The 20,433-nt window shown below is 31.2% G+C and overlaps 1 protein-coding gene across 1 annotated transcript in view; it reads right to left on the bottom strand.

Moving 5' to 3' along the window:
• GluRIB (Glutamate receptor IB) overlaps window positions 1-20,433 on the bottom strand; it is a 250,505-nt gene that overhangs the window by 13,444 nt on the left and 216,628 nt on the right. Inside the window, exons 12-13 of the mRNA XM_075372702.1 lie at window positions 17,617-17,815; window positions 13,591-13,835 (exon numbers count right to left, since the gene is read on the bottom strand). Coding sequence (XP_075228817.1) covers window positions 13,591-13,835; window positions 17,617-17,815 — 444 coding nt within the window. The remainder of the gene's footprint in view (window positions 1-13,590; window positions 13,836-17,616; window positions 17,816-20,433) is intronic.

Here is a 20,433-nt window from a genome sequence, read left to right as displayed (position 1 = left end):
TATTTCTACTACATTTCATTACTTTTGTTTTGTTCTTGTTTATTTTCATGCGATAGTTCTTGCGTAGGACTTCATCTATGCCGTTCATTGTTTCTTCTAAGTCCTTTTTATTCTCGGCTAAAATTACTATATCATCAGCAAATCGTAGCATCTTTATCTTTTCACCTTGTACTGTTACTCCGAATCTAAATTGTTCTTTAACATCATTAACTGCTAGTTCCATGTAAAGATTAAAAAGTAACGGAGATAGAGAACATCCTTGTCGGACTCCCTTTCTTATTATGGCTTCTTTCTTATGTTCTTCAATTGCTACTGTTGCTGTTTGGTTCCTGTACATGTTAGCAATTGTTCTTCTATCTCTGTATTTGAACCCTAATTTTTTTAAAATGCTGAACATTTTATTCCAGTCTACGTTATCGAATGCCTTTTCTAGGTCTATAAACGCCAAGTATGTTGGTTTGTTTTTCTTTAATCTTCCTTCTACTATTAATCTGAGGCCTAAAATTGCTTCCCTTGTCCCTATACTTTTCCTGAAACCAAATTGGTCTTCTCCTAATACTTCCTCCACTCTCCTCTCAATTCTTCTGTATAGAATTCTAGTTAAGATTTTAAGTTAAGTTATTTTATGTTAAGTTTTCAATTAAGGAAATAATACTTTTAAAAAATCACTTAAAATTATCATCCAAAATAGTAAAGATTAATTTTCTCTTAATCATAAAATTGTTTTAATCTTTTATAAATTCAATATTTTAATCGATGTATACAATGCGTAAACGTTTTTTTGAATTAAATGTCCCTACTTTTATGTGAATATATTTGATATTTTATGCGAATGTATCCATTAAGTTTCAGTAAATGAGGCTAAATTGCTAATTCTTTTGTTTTTGTATGTTACGGTATTGGTTAACAACTTCAATTGCCGTTGCCTAATTGAAAGAAAAAAAAAATGAGCAAAGATAAAAAGACCTATTTTTACTCGATAGGAAATTTCATTATTAAATTTACTAATAATTAAGTTAATTCGGTAAGATACAGACTGTTCTGTAAGGAAATGAACAGTTCTCTAAATTTATAGAGAGCAAAGAATTATCTTTATTACTTCCTTCTACAAAGTAAAGGAACTATTGTGATCGCGAAACATTTTGGTTTTCATATTTCAATGGAAATATCCATTTTGACTATCCCTGAATCCATTTTGACTAGTTTTGGCGTGACGTCTTACGAGCGTATGTATATCACAAAACTCAAAAACCATTAGTCGTAGGATGTTGAAATTTTGGATTTAGCACTGTTTTTTTTTTGTGTTTTTGTGCACCACCCTGTTTGATTGCAATCGAAATCGAAATTAAAATTTTAATTAATGAAATATTTGGATGATGTTTATTAATTTTTTAAACATTTTTTTAATTTAAATATATAGATTTAATTGTTAACCTGTGATTTTATTAGTGAAATAAAATTACAAGTAAAATGAAATAAAATTAATAAATTTAGTGAAAAGTCTGATTATTTAATATTAATTGAAAATTATAATTTAGAATAGTATTATTTTTGATATTCTTAGCAAATTCTTATAAAAAATTTATATTTATTTTATTTAAAAAAAATCGTTTTGTTTAATTATCTGACAGAAATATAGAATACATTTTTGAATTGTATTCAACTTAAAGTGATTGTTGAAAATGTTTTTTCACTTTTCACCCAAGATTTCTGTTGTGTATTTCAGATTTCTGATGTGTCGTAAAAATAAAAGATAATAATAATTAAACTATTCCATTTAGTGAACTCCCGCATACTGGTTACAAATATTAATTTTGACCTTAATGTGTAGAATAATCACTTTTTATTAGTGGATTATTTGGTAAACAATTTAGTTAAAGATAATAATAAAGGGACTTTTACTCTAAACTCATATTTCAGGTAAGATTGTTGAATTAATAATTGTATTTGATGTTAATAAAAACTAATATTTTAGCAATTTTAGAACTGCCCACTTTTATTAAAAAATTGGAGGATCGTACTTCACTTTCATATGAAATAAGTTAAAATGAAGAGCAGCAAAAATTTGTATATGCAATTTAATAGACGTACAAGGAAGTCCACATCATTTTTCTGCATTGGTAGCTTAAAAAGAAAAATAATCTGTTAGTAGAGGCCAGTATGAAAGGAAACCAAGACAAATGTGTGTTACCTTATTAGATAATACCAATAGTATACTGAATCTACAATGTATACTATTAGAATACGGGTATAGAATACCAATAGTATTCGGATACGGAATACAAATAGTATACCGATTGTATATTCTTTCCAAATATCTAGCAAAAATTTCAATAACACCGCTTTGAATCCAAAACAGGTAAGAATGGTTCAAGCAAAAAGGAAACGGATCAGTTTGCAAAAAGAACCATCCGACTTTGAAGAAATAGCAGAATTATACAAAGAAACCTACTCAAAAAGATAGCTTATCCTCTTTCCGGGTAACGGCTGCCCCTACACTCTGCAAACCCTTGTAAGATCTGGGACTCTTACTTGGGACGGATCCACAACATTACCGATAAGTAGTTTTCCTTTAATAGCTGAAATAAAAAAAAGCACATACACACGCGCGCGCGCGCGAGTAGATGATTTAAAAGTTACACAAGCAATGTTCAATAAGTTTCATTATAATTAAATCTTAACTCCATGTATTCAAAAACGATAGATTGATCCAGTTCAATGGTTGATGAAGACAATACTCTAAACCGTTTTTGTTTCATGAAATTCGACATATAAAAAGTAACGTATCATACTCATATTATTACTGTAATTACAGTATTGGGTCCATGTTCTAATTCTCATTGTTTTTTTTTGTACCATATTTGGCTTACTGCTCACGAGAATAATTTTCAGTGAAAATTTATTTACTATTCATGAACAATGAAAATAATTCATAGTAATGTTTATTTCCTTGTTATAAATAGAGTTCAATTTGCTGCTGTCTATGTTATAAATGTATACCGAATATATTTTGAGAAAGAGTTATGTTTGTGAGAAAGGGTGGTAGAAATAGGGGAAAAAACCGGTGTGACATGATATTCAACGCGTTCTGTTCACAGAGATAACATTTTAACATTTAAATACACCCTATTATTAGTATTACTTTTACCACTACTATTATTATTTCTACAGTATAGCTGTACAGTAACACAACTATACATATACTGTACAGTAATAACGATACATATAAAAGTAACACTTTTATATTTCTATTTTGATATGTTGAAATTGCAAAACCTTTTACTGTTATCGAAACACCCGTAAAAGTATTAAAAATATTTCATAACGATTATAAAATCTCTCAACACCTTTTCTGAACTATCTAATTTTAAAGATTTATACATTTATATTTTTAGCATTTTATTTTTGTATTTTACCGTTTTTTTTTGTTTTTTTTTTAGAATTTAGACTATACATACATATATCTGATTTATAAAGATAAAATAAAAAATAAAACAATTCTAACTATACCACATTAATTTTATAAAATTAAGTCTGAAAGAAAATAATTTTTCTTGTGTCCATCTGTTAGCATACACAATGGGTACCTTATAGGAGACTATAAGTAAATTTGAGTGATGATACACGTGAAGAGATGCTTCCGACGAAAGCCCTTATTAAAGCGTACAAAGGTACGACGCGTAATATATTAGAAAAGCACTTGTACAAATGGTCCAAATAAAGATCAATACTTAACATAGCACTAGAAATAAATCTCTAGAAAAAATAAAAATAAAAACAATGTCATCATTATCTATATGTGAAAACGGCATTACAGATAAAACAAATATTCGTTGGTGAATAGAAATATATATAATTTCTAGAATACTAGTAATGTTCACTAGTCATCCTGTGTTTTCACTCATAGGTTCTTTCTCCAGGTCACTCCTCTGGTTATATCTTCCACGTACAGCACATGGAAACCTTCCAGTCGTCTGATGTCATCACTGTTATCCAACAGATTCACTGACGAATAATTTACATATTTGTCAACTTCCGTATGTATCGCAAGCTAATGTTTTGGATCTCTTCGCTAAACAGAAGGCAATCCTAGATAGTCATGGGTTTCTTTTACCCTAACAAACCACGGCACCACTGTTATTGTCCTCACCAATTTATTTTGGAATCTTTGAATTATCTCAATATTGCTATTACTAGTCATACTCCCTACCTAGATCCCATACGTCCAAATAGGTTGAAGGATAATTCTGTAGATAAACAGTTTATTAGATAACGATAACAGTGAGTTTCTACCCAACAACCGATTTAGTTCCTTTTACTTGATGTTAAGCTGTTTCCTCTTTTCTATCGCGTGGCCCTTCCACGTCAGGCGACGAATGTAGAGCTAGGTACCGTACCCGCTCCGTGTGAGGGATGTAGATGTCATTCAGGTAGACCTGTGGGCAATCACTCCTTCTCTTCGTAATTGTTCTGATTCACACTCATTTTCCATTTCGTCAGCTACGCGCCAATCTCGTCTTATTCGGATCATCATCGTCATCATGTACATATATATATATATATATACATAAACATAAAGAAAACACGTAAAGAAAACTCATTTTCACTCTCGACTCCTACCATGCGACTGAAAGTAATACCGTACTTTTCTTCGAAAAGTCGGTAAAAAATCTCTGTGTTATAGGAATTGCATGCCACATTGAAGGTTCGGGCTAGAAAAATCTACTACTAGTGTTTGTTAGTTTTGTTGCTAATAGCCTTATTAGTTAATGGGACTCATTTTAGGTGTATCATTTTAATCGCCCCATGCGGGTTTCTCGTAAACTACGCACAATACAAAAAAATTACCTAAACGAGGATACTCAGATAGGAGGGGACACATCATGATGATTTTGAATTTCCCCTTACTTTAAGGTTAATACAATTTTTTCAAATTGAGTTACCTATTTTTGATCCCACCAATGAAAAGAGCAGAAAATTTTACAATGGAATATGTGGTCACACATATGACCTTGGAAATTTCTTGAAGATCATAGGTCATAAATTTGGTTTAGGAGTTAATCACATACGGTATTAACAAAATTTGCCGATTCAAGACAGTACCAGCAATATTCTTCTCGCAATTTATAAACCAGTGACTGTAAATATCTGTGAAAAGAATCCAGCTCGTACAGCACTATCTTTGATGGTTAGCCGTATAACCCAGTAGTTTTAGAATATCCGACTTAAAACACAAAATTCGGTGTCGAAAACGAAGTTTTTTTAGGTTTGTAGTAAAAATAGGCTCTGTTAAATGACTAATAAATGTAGTAAGTTGATATGTTCTCTAGATCTTTCGGCTTACTTGGAAGCCATCATCAGTAATTAAAAATTCATTAGTCAAAGTTTAAAAAATCATAGTTAAAATTTAAAAATAGTCATGATTGTCCGGTCCTACTAGTATACTGTATACTTGATTCGAAAGATCTAGAGAATGTATTAACCTGCTGGTAAGGTGGATTATATTAATTGTTAATTTATTTAACGGTTAAAAGATTTATGTATAATTTAGAAAAAAATTTTCCGCAGTTCTGCTCAAGTAGGCCGACTTTCCGTTATTTAATGTTGTTTCCTTTTGCACCGCTCAAACACATATACAGTCGTCATGAACCTCAGTTGGTAACTGTACCTGAATACTCCGAACAATATTGCAATATATACACCACAGTTAAAGAACTTTCTAACTTGCAGAATCATTATTAACCACGCTTCTAACTTGCCCTGCTCAAATTTTTTCGACCTTAAGTTGAGCGTAACTTAAAAAAGATTCAGCCTGTCTTCATCAAATTTTTACACGCACAACCTCAAATCTAGGAATACAGCATATCTAAATTTCAATGAAATTGTTTTAGCAGTTTTGGAGATTTCCGAGCCACAAAATTTTAAACATAGGCTTATAAATACATACATAAGAAAACCTCAATTTAAATGAATGGTATTTTTGTACTCTTCATACCTCAAAAAGTAAAGAAAACTCATTTTCACCCTCGACTCCTACCATGCGACTGAAAGAAATACCGTACTTTTCTTCGAAAAGTCGGTAAAAAATGTCGGTGGTAGAGGAATTGCATGCCATATTGAAGGTTCGGGCTAGAAAAACCTACTACTAGTGATTGTTAGTTATGTTGCTAATAGCCTTATTAATTAATGGGACTTCAAAATATTGAGTAAAGTTGAAAATAAAAAATTAATTTGTTGATAATTAAAAGTAATTGTGAAGAATAATATGAAGTCGTTTTAAAATAAATTTGTTATATAAGACTATTTTCGAAATAAAGCTAAACAAGAGATAAATATTAAAAATGTAAAAACACGACTCCCAAAAAAAGTTGCTTTTTAATATAGGATAATTAAAGAGCGTGCGGATGACAGTATTGTATATAGTAGTAATCATGTATATATATATATATATATAGAGAGAGAGAGAGAGTTTTTATATAGCCTATCACACTCCCGGTAACGTAAGAATTCCAACGCGGGGTCGTACATCTAAAATGGTTGCCGTTGAGCTGCTACGGTAAAACAATTATACACCCTTAAGGTTACCTTAGGGTTAAGGGTTAAGAGTTACACATTAAGATTAAGGTGTAACATACATACACCTTAGGGTGTATCATACATACATCCTTAATACATTATAATCCTTTTTGGGAATTCGTGTAAAAAGTTGACAAAAAATAAAGTAGAATTATCGTATCATAATACAAATAAAAGTCAGTGTATGTACATGGGTATGTAGGTACGATTTCAACCAAACTTTTACCAGTTATTACTTACTAAGAAAAAATGCTGTGGTTGTTAAGACATCCCTATCGTAACCCTTGTGGGAGAGGTGACTTGTTAAAATCTTAAAACATTGTAAAAGGTTAAAATTCTGGAACATTTGGGAATATTCTAGGATATTTTACTACATTTTGGAAATTTGTAGAACTTACTAAACGTTTCTAGAATGTTTGGAGCATTCTAAATAATTTTAATTATTGCATTTCGAACAAGAAAGAAAGACAAAAAATGTTGTCTACAGGCCAACATTGGATTAGTTTAAAATTCTTGCAGCCTTAAATTCTATAATTATGTTGTTTGAAAGCTGTGCTTATTTTCATGTGTATTATAGATTTATAAATATTTTTATAGTTGAATTAGTTATTTGTATATTGTACATTTGTATGTATATTTTTAAACAATTTATAGCTGTCTACAGCCCCTTTCTCCATGCTCATAGCAGGATTAATTAATTATTAAAAAATTAAAATTAAATCAAATTAAATTTAAATTAAACTGTACATTTCTTTAGTTGTATAAGATATTTTTATTCAGCGTATTTGTACATAAGTATTTGAAATACATATTCTTTCTTCTAACTCCTCGCGTTTTCATTCAAACCATACTATTATAGGGAAATAAACAGGCTAGTTTTGGAAAGTTAAAATCAACAACAAGGATTGCAAAAGAGATTTGTCTTTGTTGTGGAAAGTTAGTGATTGACAATTTTTATAAAATAAAAATTGATGGAACTATGAAGAAACTATGACCCCGAGCAACAGCGAGATACAAACTAGCGGTTCATAAACACAAAAAAAAAAAACAAATCGTAGTTACCGGGTTGACGAGTTATCGACTGATTTTTACTGTAAATTAATAGAAAATAGAGCAGTAAATTGGATATCGGATTGTATGAATATACCCTTTTTAAAAATTCCAGGTACGCTCTCCTATGAAGCAAACCAAAAGGCTGGTATTTATTTATTTTTTTTTGTTTAATCTCCGGGTCGAGGATGAGATGAATGATTTATAGCGTGAGTGAAAATGCCATGCCTGACCGGGATTTGAGTCCCGGACTTCTGGTGAAAGGCCGAGACGCTACTACTCGCGCCACGGAGGCCGGCGTGGTATTTATTATTGCATTACCTATACTAAACTTTAATAAGTAAAGATTTTCAATAAAAATGTACTCTAAATGCAACGAATTTCTTTTGATAGAGTTACCTTTCCTTTATTGTTAATTATTTTCAAGAATCCATTTATAATTTTTATAAATTTTAATACTGGGAGTTAAATTTTATTGAGCACGTTGTATTACTGGTATATTATATTCGACAGCAAGTTTTAATACTTTTACTTGAAATTTTCTTAAAGTTTTATTTATAAAAACCTATAACATTTCTATCAAAATCAGTTCAAAGATAAAGACTTTTTTGCAAAACTTATTAATTTTATATTATTCAATTCACACATTTTACAGATCGTTTGATTATTGGACAATATGGTAATTAGTAATTAATAATAACATTATTAAGTAAATAATGTTTAAAAAAATATTACAGATTTTATTCATTTGAGAGATGTTTACAGTAAATTACAAAACATTTTTTGTTGAATGGTCCTAAATGCACACGTAATGAATCTTCCGCGTCATCCTTTGTATCCTACAGCATTTTTCACAGATTGTCGTCGTAGGTTGATTGATTGTTGTAAGGTGTCGGTCGATGGGAAGAGTTCTAGTAGTAAATAAGCAGCGTTTTAACGATGGTATGAGAAATGATGTCGGGAGGGGATTGAAGTAATTATTGAAACTGACAGCTTTCTGAACGGGAAACGAAAGAGCCCGTAGTAATACTAGTAAAAGTACTAGGAAAGGAATTGGAAGGACGCCTCTTGCAGTCTTTTTATCTGTCAAAAATTCCGTAGTCGTAAATTATATAAAGTTTTGGTCGTCATGTCATGCGACTTTCAAAATGAAATTAAATAATGAAAACATTTATTTTAACAACTTTAATATTTCTAAATATTTCATTTTAAAAGTAACTATTTACTGTTATCTATTTTATTCAAAGAGTAGCTAAATCAAATAATAATAAATAAATCAGTATTTTAATAAAAAGTATTTACCTTTATAAGTAAATAATTTTATCAAGGAATATACAGTAGAGTATAACACAGAATCATCTAATGAGATTTACATATAAAAAAATTGTTTGTATTTTTTAGCATTTTTTATCGTATTCAATTAATATATTATGGAATTAAGTAAAATCTTAGTATACTTAAATTATTTGATTGAAGATAAAAATACATTGTTTTTAAAGTTTAATTTCAACAAACTTTAATTTTCAGAGAAAAGAATAAGATAATATTAAGTATCACATTGTAATAAAAATTTCTGTATAATGCTGGTAGTAATAACACATTTCTTAGTTTTATATATAGAATTGTATTAATATAAGTTGGCTGTAACTTCCGATTCATAAAGCTAAGTCGTTTATGTTTTTTAATAGAAATAAATATTTTAAATTGATAAATTGATTTTTTTTTCTTAAAATAGATTTAACTTAAAAATTTGTAAACATAACATTTAATTTTATATTGGACTTTAAAGAAATGTACAACAAAAATAAATTTTACGTTAAACTCTGCGCGCATAAATTAAGGTTCTTAGTTAAAAAATATTTAACTCGGGTTAAACATTATTACATTATTTTAGCTCCGCGAGTGATCAACTGTATAGGAGAAATCTAACGCTTCGTAAGCTGTTGTTATTTGCCTTATAACGTCACTTTTAATTGGCAAATGGCTTAATTATTAATTTTTCTTTGTTTGAAAGTTGTTTAACTACAGTTTATCTAATTTTGTATTTTTAATAATAAAATTAAAAGTGGATTTAAGTGTTTTTTATATTGAGTATTTTATGATTATGTATTTTAATTAACAAAGCTACCCGTTTATACTTTCTACGCTCGTTTCGAGTGCATTTCTCATCAACAATAATGACTCTTATTAGCTGGTTAAATCTTCTTTCGGGCATCACAGCTCTAAAATACTTTGGTGCTGTACCAATACACTTCGGCAATGTTCAAATGGTTGGCTTTCTTCACGCCTAACATCTACAGAACTCCAAAAAATTCTAAGATTTCGTTGAAACTTGTAGTTTGGCAATCTGATTCCACGAAAATAATTAGCTCTCATATTTAGGAGTTGTTCATTTGTAAATTGGAGAATCTTACTTATATAGTTTGGTCAGGAAAAAATATTTTCCAACAATCAAAAAACTGTGTACAATCTTTGCAGTAGGTATTTACTCGCGGGAGTTTTGTAACATTTATTCAAATATAATATTCTTTCATTTATTTAATTTAACGATTATAACTAAAGCTCGCTTGCATACCGTATTTAATTCGTGCCGGTGTGGCGCGAATTAAATACACACTAGCGGCGACGGTCGGCACTAACTAATGTAATTTCATAACTTACATAGAAGTAAGTTATGAAGACTGGTTTAGCTACGAGGCTTAACGTACCAGGTACCGAATCAACCGGACGATCGAGTTCGAGACCGAATTACTTAATTACACGATAAATATTATTCGTTTATGTAATTCTACCGTTTACCTTTCTTTCTTTTTCCTGTTTAGCCTCCGGTAACTACCATTTAGATAATTCTTCAGAGGATGAATGAGGATGATATGTATGAGTGTAAATGAAGTGTAGTCTTGTACATTCTCAGTTCGACCATTCCTGAAATGTGTGGTTAATTGAAACCCAACCACCAAAGAACACCGGTATCCACGATCTAGTATTCAAATCCGTGTAAAAATAACTGGCTTTACTAGGACTTGAACGCTGTAACTCTCGACTTCCAAATCAGCTGATTTGGGAAGACGCGTTAACCACTAGACCAACCCGGTGGTTCTACCGTTCACCTGTGACGTTCAACATAGCAGGCGATTACAATAAAACTTTTCGGGGTGGGGGGATTAGAAAAATATGACTTTAACTAGGCGAAATCTCGAGATACGTAGGATGACCTTGCCAAACAGCCTTACCCTCTTGAACTTTAAAGTTGAAAATTTATTGGTATCAATGCCCCTTATGTAGAAGTATTCTCACCAATTTTAGTCAAAATCGGTTCAGTAGTTTACGAACAGTAACATCCGAAAAAAATTTCCATCCGTTTTTTTGGGTTCCTTAGGTGTCAAAATGTCATACAGTGAAAATCTCAAATGCCCAAATTGGACCGATTACAATACTTTCCCTTCTAGAGCTATAGCTCTGCACTATCTAGACCGGAAAGTAAACGAAAAAATTACTAATAAATATAAGTAAATGAGAATTGGTTTTTTTTTCTAAATAATTATGTTGTCAGATTATTTATAAATTTGAGCTGTTAATAAATATAATGCAACTTTTGAAATTCTCATAATAATTTGGTTTTTTTTTAAATTAAAATTTATTTATTATTAAATCAGTTAAATCTCCTATTTGAATCATTTCAAACCTATGTTCTTACTATATATAATAGACATAAGCTAGTTTATTAAAGCAAAGAGATGTATTAAAATATTGACTACACAAAAATGGTAATTATAGTACCTTGAAAAATTACATTTCTTCAATTTTATTATTTTTGTGAATATTATACTCCGCACGTAATCGGGTAATAATAATTTAAATTTTCTGAACAACTCGTGTTTTGTAATATTTGGCATCTACGATAATTTAATTATAAATGGTTGTCAAAATAAAACCTTGACTTCTCATTTTTTTTTTAATATCTAACAAAATCTGTCTCTTATATTTCATAACTGAATGTTTTAACTGACGTGACATGACGTTACAAGTAACTCTTCCACCCAAAAGAAAAAAAATCGTACAACCGTTTTAAAGAATAATAATAATCTTGTATTATTATAATAATAATAATAATCTTGTACTAGCCTAACCAGAGCAGAATTTGTTTCCAGATGTTTATTCATACTTCAAATATATTGATTAAAATATATTTGGTTGGCATGGTTGACAAATAGAAATTCGGTTAATATTCAGTTTAACATGTGAAAAATCTAGTTGTGTGGGAATTCTTTTTATAATAATCATCATTTCTCTCAAAGAAAAAGAATGTACAATGATCTTTACCTCAATTACTTTTAACTTTTTCTATTCAGTTTTGAAAAAACAATGAAGCTAAACGGGAATACATTATTAAAAAGAGAAAACTATAATTGATATTGTAATAATTATATCCTTTACACCGATAGCTGTTAACATTTCTACATTGTCAAAGTTTTACAATGCTAATATGTAGCACACTTCTTAAATTATTAGTTAAAAGAATATAAGAAAAATAAAATGAATGACAAAATTGTTATAGGAACAAACAAATCGCGTATCTATATTGATAAGATATTTCTAAATGCTTATTTCAACTTAAATATGAAAAAAAGTTGGATTTTAAAACTGTGCGCAATAAGTAGTAACACAATTAAAAAATAAAAATCTTTTTTCATTTCAACTTTTATATAATATGTAGCCAATATTCAATACGTACTAATTTCCTGTAAACCTCTTTTATTATAAATTCCTCTAAAAACATTGAAGTATTTAAATCTGCATTTGAGATAATATTTTTTAATATATAGTTATACGCCCGTACTGGCAAGATTTTTCCAGTCTAAAATATTTTTTATAAGGGTTTAAGGATCCTTGGAATATTTCATTTTCAGGTGAAATCCTAGTTTTACTCGATTGCAACCTTAATTTTCATTTTGTTTTCTCTTGCAACTGCAGTACTCAGGGACTTCAGAACTTCAGGAGTTTTCTCTTGCGACGGGAAATAACAGGACCTATGCTTTATCACAAAGTTATCATTCCACAGAACTCCAATAAAAACTTGATTTCTCCGATTGGTATTGAAGTTGCCAGGATGATACTAAAGAGAAAGTCAGTGGAATGATAGTTTGAATTCTTAAGATACTTATCTACAGTTAGAAGGAACTAAAGATGGAATGAAATTTAAGTAAACAGGTTGTAGGAAAAGTTATCAGGTGATAAACTTTCAGGTCTCCATTTGATCTGGAATTACTACTTTGTATTATACATGATTTTTGGAAAATTAAAAAAAAAATTGTATTTTTTTTATTTTATGCGTTACCACAGTAAAAACTTACATACATATTCATTTATCTATGTGTGTATATTTATATATGTATATATATATGTATATACATATATATGTATATATATATATATATATGTGTGTGTGTGTGTGTGTAAGAGAGAGAGAGAGAATGTTTTTAAAAGTTTAAAACCTTTTAAACTATTATAAAAAAATATGATATAAAATTAAGTGCTTAATTCAAATCATAGTTCAATTTTGACTTGAATTAAATTATTTATAAATAATTTAAAGTATTGTTCATTTTCGTTAGAATTACTGAAATATCAGTTATTTCCCTCTCTACTCTTTCTCCCACCATCGTTCTTTTTTCTCTCTCTGTCAGATAAAACTACATGTACATAAGTTAACATCACACAAATTCACCCACCTAACCAAATATCCTTCTCTCACACACACACACACACACACACACACACACACACACACACACACACACACACACACACACACACACACACACACACACACACACACACACACACACACACACACACAAAACGAATCACTCTTCCACAGTTGTACGATGTAACATTTGATTTCCAGTTGGATAGCGTACCTAACAGCAAAAACCGTAACCAATAAAATATTCAGGTACTTGCCTTAGTGGTGAGCCTAAGGGAGTGGCAACTCCGAATCCCTTTGCATCCAGGTTACGCCCGACCTTCATAGTGTCGCATGGTTCACGCTCGTTGATGTAGTCGTTCTTTGGTGATTCAATCAGCAGAGCGTATTTACCCTTTGACATTCTAACTCTACGAATTCCTTCATCGTATGTCCTTACAAATACATGTTTTCTTGAGTTCATGAATTCCCACATTTTACTATACAGGGTTATTTGTGACCTCTGAAAAATAATAAGTTTTAGATAAAATAATTGCAACATATTAAACAAATATTTTTTAAATAAAATTTATATCTTTATAAATAAAATATTACGTGAAAATGGAAAAACTCGTTAATTCGCATAAATTATGTTTTAGAAAATATGAAAAATAAAGCATTGTTTTAATATGGAAACATCATAGCAAATATTATTTATTAAACCCAAGCAATATATACAATAGGATAGTCGTCCTTTATCCCTTTCTAATGGTGATTTACGTATATTCATTGTTAATAAAAAGGAAAAAAGTTTTTACCAAGCTTCGTTTTCTAAAGAGAAAAAAGTACGTAAATATACGTCAGCTAATTTACTTTATTGTTTTTATTAAATATGTAATTCTGTATGATTTAGTGCTAAGGGTATTGTATCATTATTATTGTTATTTTTTTTGTAGCTTAAATATAAATTAATAATTCTCCACTTTTTCATTTTTTTAAATGCCTATTCATAATCTAGATTCTATTACATATTTTACTACGTCAACAATATAAGAAAAATTAAGACAATAAACATTATATTATAATTATTTATTCCACGCATATTTATTCTTTTGTTCATTGGTTTGTGCAATTTTATTGATTTTCAACAGTAATATAAGTAGAGCTTGTATATCACTAAAAGATATCTTCGACCAAGAATTATGCATTAATGAGTCAGTTCCTTTCTCTTCTTGAAGTTTCTATTAAAAATTGAAGGTAGTTTGTCATTTTTTTGTATGTATGTATGTTCTCAGTTGATAAAAAGTCTAGATAGGAAGTGAGCGTTATTTTTGTTTAACGGGATAGTGGAATGTTCTCTTTCTCCTCAAAATTATGAATGTTATAACAATAAAGAATGAAATATTAGTTAAGAACTACAAATGGTCGAATCAACTTTTCATAATCTAAAATATAAAACTTCTAATCACCTATTCTATGACAAAGGTAAATTCATTAATTTTTTTTTAAGAAGTTATTAATATTACCAGATATAATAAACTAATTTCATTTTAAAACGACCCTTATAAAAAATTATTCAACATTAAAATACAAAACTAAGATAAATCTTTCCTACTCGGGGGGAAAAAAAAATTAATCCTGGTACAAAAGCTAGTATAAAAATTGCTATTCTTAGATAAATACTTAAGAATAACTTTCATTATTTAAAATTGATATAAAGAAAGAAAATTTATATAAAGAACATATTAGTAGAAAACTGAAATCAGTTAAAGATAAAGGTGACACATTAAACTTTAACTTTTTTTAGGTTTTCTATTAAACGACATTATTATGCAATATTATTTTTAGTATTTTTGTGTAAAAATTTTAATAACATTTCATTAATCAAAGTACTCACTAATTTTTGTTCTAATTACAATCAGACTATTTCTTTCTGTTATATACCATAAACAGAAGTTGTAAGCAATCTAAAACGAGGCTCAAGAAACTCTCAAAAACGGTTATTCTTTCTCAAGAATAACAAATTCGTACTATGCTTACGAAAATGAAGAATGAAAGCGTTTTCGTTTTCTTCAGTGAGCTCAACATAGTTTTACAAATTAGCGTTAATTTGTAAAACTATGTTGAGATCTAGCCGACCGAAATTTAGATAAAATTCTTACTTTAATTAAATTTTCACCATATAGGATGATTTTCTTTTCTTTTTTTTCTTGCTACTTCCCCGGGCCGGACCTACAATCAAGTATAACTCAGCCCGTGGGAGTGTCCTTGAAACTCAAATTGGCCTTCCCATCTATCGGCAGTACGTCCGACACGGCAGGTCAACCTGGATGAAGGGACCAGGCCCGAATATATCGTTCCCGGACACCGTTCCACAAGCCGTGACTCGGTCGTGATGCCAATGCCTCTAACACAGATACCTCCGAAGAGGATATCCCTGCCGGGACTTGATAATTTTCTACGTAGGGGTTCAGGAGTCTCCGTGCCTCATCGCCACCACCCATGCATGTAAGATGGACGTACGGCACTACCGCAGAGGGATGTCCCTTCCCCCACGTCCACCCAGCATCCCAGCCAGTCGGCTCTCCACTCACGATAGTCAGCCACCTTCTTTTTCAAGATCTCAGCGGCTAACTCAGCGGCAACTGCCCTCCATTCATCTATCCCTTGCAACATGAAGGCAACCGTACTCTCGGGCGTGATCCACCTCAGGCCGGACCGTTCTTTCAGCATCTCCCACCTGGGGCAGTCATAAAGTATGTTTCGGGTATCCAATAACCCACAATAAATACAGTTTTGAAATTCTCTTTTCCGAAACTTGAGAAGATAGGACCCAAATTTCCCGTGACTGGAAAGGAGCTGGAATTCACGTCCCCATGGTTTCTTTCCAGTCACGGTTCCAGTCTTGAAATCAATCTCTGGGTCCAAGCACCCGTGTTTGCGGCATCCCATCTCTCTTGCCATACCTATATGAGGAGGGATGCAGCGTCCGACTTCTGAATACCCTCATATACTCGTTTAAGCTGCATGGCCCGGAGACGAATGGGCGGAATACCAGCCAGAACCCCCATCACCTGCTCCAACACGGTCCTGGTGGCAGCCACGATCCGCAGCGCCGCCCGTCGCTGAAGGGAAGCCAACCAACCCTCATTCTTTTTATCCAGGACTTCAAACCAGGCAAGAATCGTGTATAGTAGCACTGAAGTTGCGGCCGACATAAACAGCTTCCTTTTAGCCGCCCGTGGTCCCCATATCGCGGTCCGAGAGAGACTCTAGCCAACTCAGCCTTGGCTATGACCTCTGCAAAATGTTTATTATAAAAACCAGATTGCGCCAGCCACACCCCTAAGTATTTAACGTACGGTGATGGAGTCGCCCGGAACCCATTCACCATAACACTGATCTGTCGGATTTGGCGACGGCTCACTACAGGTACTATTTGAGTTTTGCTAGGCGCCAACTCCAATCCCCGTTCCCGAAGCCAACCACTCACCTGGCATACAGCCGAGGTCGCCAGGTACTCCACTTCGTCCTCAGAGCGCCTCTCACCAGCAACGCTAGGTCATCATCGTATGGATGAGTCCCTTCGGAACCTCAATCGAAAGAACCCTTCAGAACCCCATCGAAAGCAGTGTTCCACAGAAGGGGCAACTCCCATACATTTGAAAACTAACGTCCTCGTCCTCCATAGCTGTCAGTAGAAGCCGATGATGAAGAAAATCATTATTGACCGCCCTCAAGTATCCACTTATTCCAGATATTCCTTCTTCTAAGCTCTTCCACCACAGTAACCCAGGGCGCACGATTAAACACATTGCAAACATCTAGCAGGACCAGTAGGGGATTCGCCTGGTCCTTCAGGTCACCTTCCGGAGAGTACCTATGTGTTTAAACTATTATTTTATGTGAAATTTAAATCGGAGTAGGAGAAGAGATTTTTGACAAAACCTATTTTCCTGAAAATTTTACGTTAACAAGTGCGAAAAACAGACAATAGGAACATAAAAACATTATCTGACAGCAAATATTGGTAGCTATCAGGCATTCAAATATTTATTATACTATACTTACGTTTAACATGATTAGAAGTGCAGAAATTTTACAGAAAAAACAAATAAGAAAAACTATTAAAAAATTAACTCAAGATCCATTATATGATCAAAAGTATAATTCTATTTAACTTCAAAAGTTCTCTTAAAAACTTATTTTACAATTTACAACGATTAAAGTTTAATACTAATGTAGAACAATATAATGACAATAATAATAATAATGTAAAATTATTATACAGATTTTTTACTTACTCTAAAAAAATCCCATGTTGAACCATGATACAATGTTCCATATTCTACTTCAGTTTGTGATGCTAAATCTTCCGCTGAATTGATTGGCGCAACCATTCTTTCAACTGTGAGAAATGCAGCTAAGTTAGCTGTGTACGATGATATCAATATTAATGTAAAAAACCACCATACACTTCCGACTATACGGCCTGAAATAGACCTAAAACAATATATAAATTATTAAAAATAATATAATACAAAGGAATGTTAAAATAAATTTTCTGATTTCTGATTTAGACAATTAGATTGTAATGGGAATATTCATCTATGATACAATGCATCGCATACAAGTTTTTTTTGTTTTTTTTTTGTTTGTTGTTTGTGGGCGAAAAACGCCTGGGCGTTATCATCGCCCGGTAGTTATTATTAAAAGGGTAAAACAACTTCTAAACAATAAACCACACAGAGTGTAAACGCATACAAGTGAATTCACATGAAGTGAATTTCGGTTCTCAATGAACTCATGTGAAAAGAAAAAGAAATCTGATGTGAACATCAAAGAATTCCCTGTACACCTATTAAATTACGCATACACTTTTTTTTTAAATGAAAAATACATAAAATTTTATTTCATTAATAACTTCTGATATTTTTTCATATTTCATTTTATTTATTATTGAATTATTATTTTTCGTATATCTTTTTTATAATCCCAAGTTAATAATTATTAATAAATCAATATATTTAAATTAAAAAAAAAAGTTATAAAAAAGGAGATGAAGTTGAATTTCAACCGATGTGCCTTCCCCTTCTAAGATCAAATATCTCAGTAATTAAAATTTCATTAGGCTATAACTCTGGAACCAATAAAAATTAGTACCACTTTGATATATTGTTGAAAAGCTCTCAATGAGAACTTGTAACTGTAGTTAAGAAAAAGTAAAAAATCCATTTCTTTTGGATTTTGGGCCTTTTTTGGATACTTTTGGTCCAGTCGATTGCAATTAGTAAGGGAGGTGCACAACAAGATATTACAACATTCCTAAAGCCAAAATTTTAACATTATACTAGTCGTTTTTGAGTTATGCGAGTTGTACGTACGTACGTATAAACGTCACGCCGAAACTAGTCAAAATGGATTCAGGGATGGTCAAAATGGATACTTCCGTTGAAATCTGGAAACCTATATTTTTCGCGATCACAATACTTCCTTTATTTCGTTCAAGGAAGTAAAAACCTAACCTAAGAAGAAATTTCCATAAAAACTTTGTACATTGAAGCATAGTTTACAGGGTACATTTGAAAGATATTTTGATCTATGATGTACTTACGTTGATTTAATTCATTTTATATCATTTTTATATTAATTGTTTTATTTCTGGTATTTGCCGAACCCCAGATTTAGATTCCGAATGTCAAAACCGGTTTTACAATCACTTTGTTCAAAAGTGGCATGTTAGAGAGGGATAATTACGATTTTCTGCCTAATAATCGGTATTGCTTGAATACATATCAGTAAACGTTTTTCTAATACTTGTGTTTTTATATAAGTAAAGTTTATAAATTTCTCTTGCAAAATTTTTTTCTACATAACTTATAGTTAATTAATTATTTATAAAAACTGAAGAAAATCTTACTTTTTGTTTTACTCGTCTATTCCATTAAGATAGTGATATTTTTGGTAGTTTATATATTTATAATCATATCATGGTTATATCAATTTTTATAAAATAGATATTTAATGATCACTACAAATAGCTAGTAGACTATAAAATATTCATAACAATAAAAAAATGACAAATGATTAAAGTTGTTTTATTCAAGACGAATTTTTTAATTCGTATCCAGTGAGAGGTGTGTGTAAAATGAAATAGATCGAAAACATTGTTTTAAAAATATCTAATTTTTTTGGATATATAACATATGAAAAAAGCTAACAAAACAGTTGTAGAACTTTCCGCCACTCGGCGTTTTTCTGATGCACGGCTTACATACGACTTAATTTAAAATATTTAAAATTTTATTTAAATATAATATTTTTTGTTTATTTAATTCAGTGATTGTAACTAAAGCGTGCGCGCATACCGTATTTTATTCGCGCTTAGAGTGGTACTTTAAATACTTTCCTACACTTTAAATGTAATTAATTTATTTAATTTTGGAGTATGCACACGGCGGTATTGCTGTTATTATTAAAAGTACTTTTTCTCACTTTTCATCGCTTGTACAAAAAGGACCACAAGCACAAAAGGACAAAAGGAACACAAGCCACTACCGTGGTTGTCCACCATGAACAACCACAATTTTCTGTTTCTTCCATTTATTGCCTACCAAGTATGCTGTGAAAGCGGATTTGTTTACATCATTTTTTAGATCCTTGGGTCTGAGATTCATCTGAGATGGAAATTCTAAGCACCTACACTGCTGATCGCGACTAACGACAGCAAAAGGCAGGCAGCTTTTCAGATGAATTACTGACAATAATTTGAAGTGTTTGTCTTCTGGAGAACCAACTTACCGGCCTTCAGATCTTAATAAAATTCCAGATCTTCTTTTTTAATTTTCAAAGGTATTTATGAAAATAACTATTTACATGTTGACCCACACTTTGACTTGTCGTCAGATTATACACCTATTGTGCTTACAATATCTTTGACGTTATGCTAACTACTCGAGCTCTCACTCTGTTTAATACATTGACCAGTAAAAAATGTTTTCAAGACTTTTTAGAGGACAATACAAGGTTGGACGTGTCTTTAAAATCACCGGCCGATGTGGATAGATGCAGATTGTAAAGTTACTGTAACGTTACAATAAGCCGACCTCCATGGGGCGAGT

This window comes from Lycorma delicatula, chromosome 8 (assembly GCF_047948215.1).
Source record: "Lycorma delicatula isolate Av1 chromosome 8, ASM4794821v1, whole genome shotgun sequence".
NCBI classification, from domain to species: Eukaryota; Metazoa; Arthropoda; class Insecta; order Hemiptera; family Fulgoridae; genus Lycorma; species Lycorma delicatula.
Note: the sequence above shows the minus strand (reverse complement) of the source record. Positions and strands in the feature narration are given on the sequence as shown.